The sequence below is a fragment of the Corvus kubaryi genome, unplaced genomic scaffold (genome assembly GCF_017639235.1).
Source record: "Corvus kubaryi isolate FWS band 111438036 unplaced genomic scaffold, C.kubaryi_AGA036_p1.0 78, whole genome shotgun sequence".
Taxonomy (NCBI): Eukaryota; Metazoa; Chordata; class Aves; order Passeriformes; family Corvidae; genus Corvus; species Corvus kubaryi.
In genome coordinates, this window is record NW_024582065.1 from 9,568,087 (window position 1) to 9,570,792 (window position 2,706).

Consider the following 2,706-nt stretch of genomic DNA (forward strand, 5'->3'; position numbering starts at 1 on the left):
CAGGAAAGCAGGGCAGGGAAGGCAGCATGCGGGGAGCGGCTCAGGGCAGCACGCAGGAAAGCAGGGCAGGGAAGGCAGCATGCGGGGAGCGGCTCAGGGCAGCGGCTCCCGCAGCCCCGCTCGGCCCCAGCCCCGGCTCCGTGCGGCGGGCCCGGCCCGCCGGCGCCACCCAGCGGCCGCACGCCGCCACCGCAGCGCCCGGCCCGCTAATTGCGAGCGTTAATCACGGCCTCGTTACACCGCTACCCGCCCCGGCTCCGAGAGCCAGCAGCACAACAGGAACGTTCACCACCTCCAGCAACAGCCTGAGCAGGTGTTCTAGCCAAAGATGCCAGCCAGAAACAGAAAATATTAATGAGAATCTATAAATGTGTATTTTCCCAACACAGAAAGAGCAGAAAAGCTGCACCAGGCACAGGCTGACTGATCTACTAATCTGGTAACACTTGTTTTCAGAGCAGTTTTCTGATCTATTTATTTGGACTTTACATTACACTTCCATGGCTCTACCAAAAATAAGTTTCCATTTAAAATTATCCGAGTTTGCCAAATGAAACTCAAGTTCCCCAAGTGAAATTTGTATGAGGCACGACTTAGGACCAATCTGCAAATGAAGTTTCTGCGGAATTTTTTTTCTTTCAGAAAGATTTTGGGAATCCTGCAATTCTTGTGCTTTAAGGTGTGGAGCACACACAGAGCAACGTTCCCAACAGCAGTTTTCTGGCAGCTGAGTTTTGTCCCAGCCCACATTTGTGAAGAAACAGAACACTGCACTTGCCCTATAAATACAGGTACAATTTTATCTTCGTAGTGTGAGGCCCGCACAGCTCCCAGCAAACAATGGCATTTAAATAAAACCACTTTAAGTACCAACCGTTCCCCCACGCCGTGCCCCGAGGGAGCAGCACTCACCCATAGTGACATAGGGCAGCTTGTCAGTCGATCCGTGGGGGTGGATGCTGTACAGGTGGGGCCCCGTGACATCCACTCCCCCCAGCACCAGGGAGGCTCCGATGTAGCCTTGGTACCTGGGAGCAATGTTTGTCTGTGAGTCCGAAGCCCACGACTCACTTGTGGCTGTTTAACACAATACAGGCATTTGAGAACTGTTCCACACCTACCTGGGTAACAGCTCTGTACTAAACAGGCTGCTTTTACCAGCTGGGAGCAATAAATTAAGAAATGTACTAAAATACAGCTTATTTTGGTGTCCAGCAGGCAATGATTCTATTACAAATCACAGGAAATTCCCAGTTTTACAAGCTTGCACGTTACACTATTACTGGCCCAGCCTTCTCACCACAAAGATACACAACAGTTTTCACGGGTGTGATGAACAGTGTATTAAACTAATACCCTTCTGGTTTTGTTGTGTGATCACTGCATCGCGGCACAACTAATTCCCTAAAACCACAGGCTCAATTTCTCTTCCATCTCAGTTCAAAAGCCCATGAAGCAAAGACCAATTATGAAATCCTTCCTGAAGTCTTGTTATGAAGTTTAAGCAGCCTGAGACAGGATGCCCCTTAAGCATTATTTAGTTTTACGAGCAGGATTAATAAACAAGAAATCACTCAGTTACCTGAACAGCATCTGCTTGAGCATCCGATTGGCCGTGACAACCCGTGGGAGCCGTCCCGTGGACAGGGAGTGGAGCTCCAGGTTGGAGGAGATCAGCTGAGTTGTCATCTCAGTATCAGCAGCTGTTCCAGCACCGCAGCAACTGAGGAACGTGATGAGCAAATGAGGGAAAGGAGACAGAAACCTCTATGCTTCATGCAACAAGTAGAAATTTTCTCATTGTAAAATTGAGGGATTTAAGTTCTCACACAGTCAGAGAGCATGAAGCAAGAGAGCCTGCTTAAGTGTAGGTGGAATACTATGAACCCCCAAGCCTTGCTAATAAATGATTATTTTGAAACAGAGCTTAACATTTACTGCTAGTAAAGAACACGGCTAAAAAACCCAGTACCAACACCATTACAAAATAACGTACATAATAAACAACTTACTACACAACAAAAAACTGCAATACTTACTAGATATTAGGGGAAATGAAGTGTATTTTCGAACAGTTCTTGTCAGCAACAACCATGCCCTCAGTTGCTCTCGTATCCGCTCCGAGGACGATGCCATCCTACAGGAAGGCAGAATTATTCCCAAAGCCGCGACCTCCACAGGGGCCCCCTTCCCGGGGGCAGCCGGGGGGTTCGGGATGGGGCCGGGCACACCGGGGGTGACTCAGCAGAGCGAGGCCTCCGCCGCGGGCCCGGCCCGGCCCGGCCTCGTCCCCCGCCCGCCTCACCTTGAAGATGACGCCGGCGATGGTGGTGCCGGTCTTGCGCGGCGCGGGCACCCGCAGCCCCTTCTGGACGAGCTCGGCCTCCAGCAGAGAGTTCCTGCAAGACAGGAGGCGAGTGGAGCCGGGATGAGGGGTCCCCCCGCCGGCCCCCGGCCCAGCCCCGCGGCCCCCGCGCTCCCCCCGGCCCGGCCCGGCCCTGCCCCGTTCCCCAGCCTCACCGAGAGCAGTTGTCGAAACTGAAGCCGCCGGCGGGCGCGCGCAGCACCGACACGGTCGCCATGTTGGGACGGGCGGGGCCGCGAGCGCTTCCGGGGCAGCGAAATGGCGGCGGGGCGGGGCGGGGCGGGGCGGGGCGGGGCGGGGCGGGGCGGGGCGGGGCTCTGAGGGGCGGGGCTCTGAGGGGC

At 54.2% G+C, this 2,706-nt stretch overlaps 1 protein-coding gene across 2 annotated transcripts in view; it reads right to left on the reverse strand.

Moving 5' to 3' along the window:
- The window catches only part of PSMB7 (proteasome 20S subunit beta 7), a 19,962-nt gene extending 17,331 nt beyond the window's left edge, over positions 1-2,631 (reverse strand). Inside the window, exons 1-5 of one of the 2 annotated variants that reach the window (XM_042052758.1) lie at positions 2,521-2,630; positions 2,306-2,399; positions 2,040-2,137; positions 1,583-1,723; positions 913-1,028 (exon numbers count right to left, since the gene is read on the reverse strand). In XM_042052758.1, the coding sequence (XP_041908692.1) occupies positions 913-1,028; positions 1,583-1,723; positions 2,040-2,137; positions 2,306-2,399; positions 2,521-2,582 (511 nt within the window). In that variant the 5' untranslated portion in view covers positions 2,583-2,630. Of the gene's footprint in view, positions 1-912; positions 1,029-1,582; positions 1,724-2,039; positions 2,138-2,305; positions 2,400-2,520 lie in introns of both variants that reach the window. The other variant, XM_042052759.1, reaches the window with a different exon arrangement.
- Between the last annotated feature and the right edge of the window lie 75 nt (positions 2,632-2,706).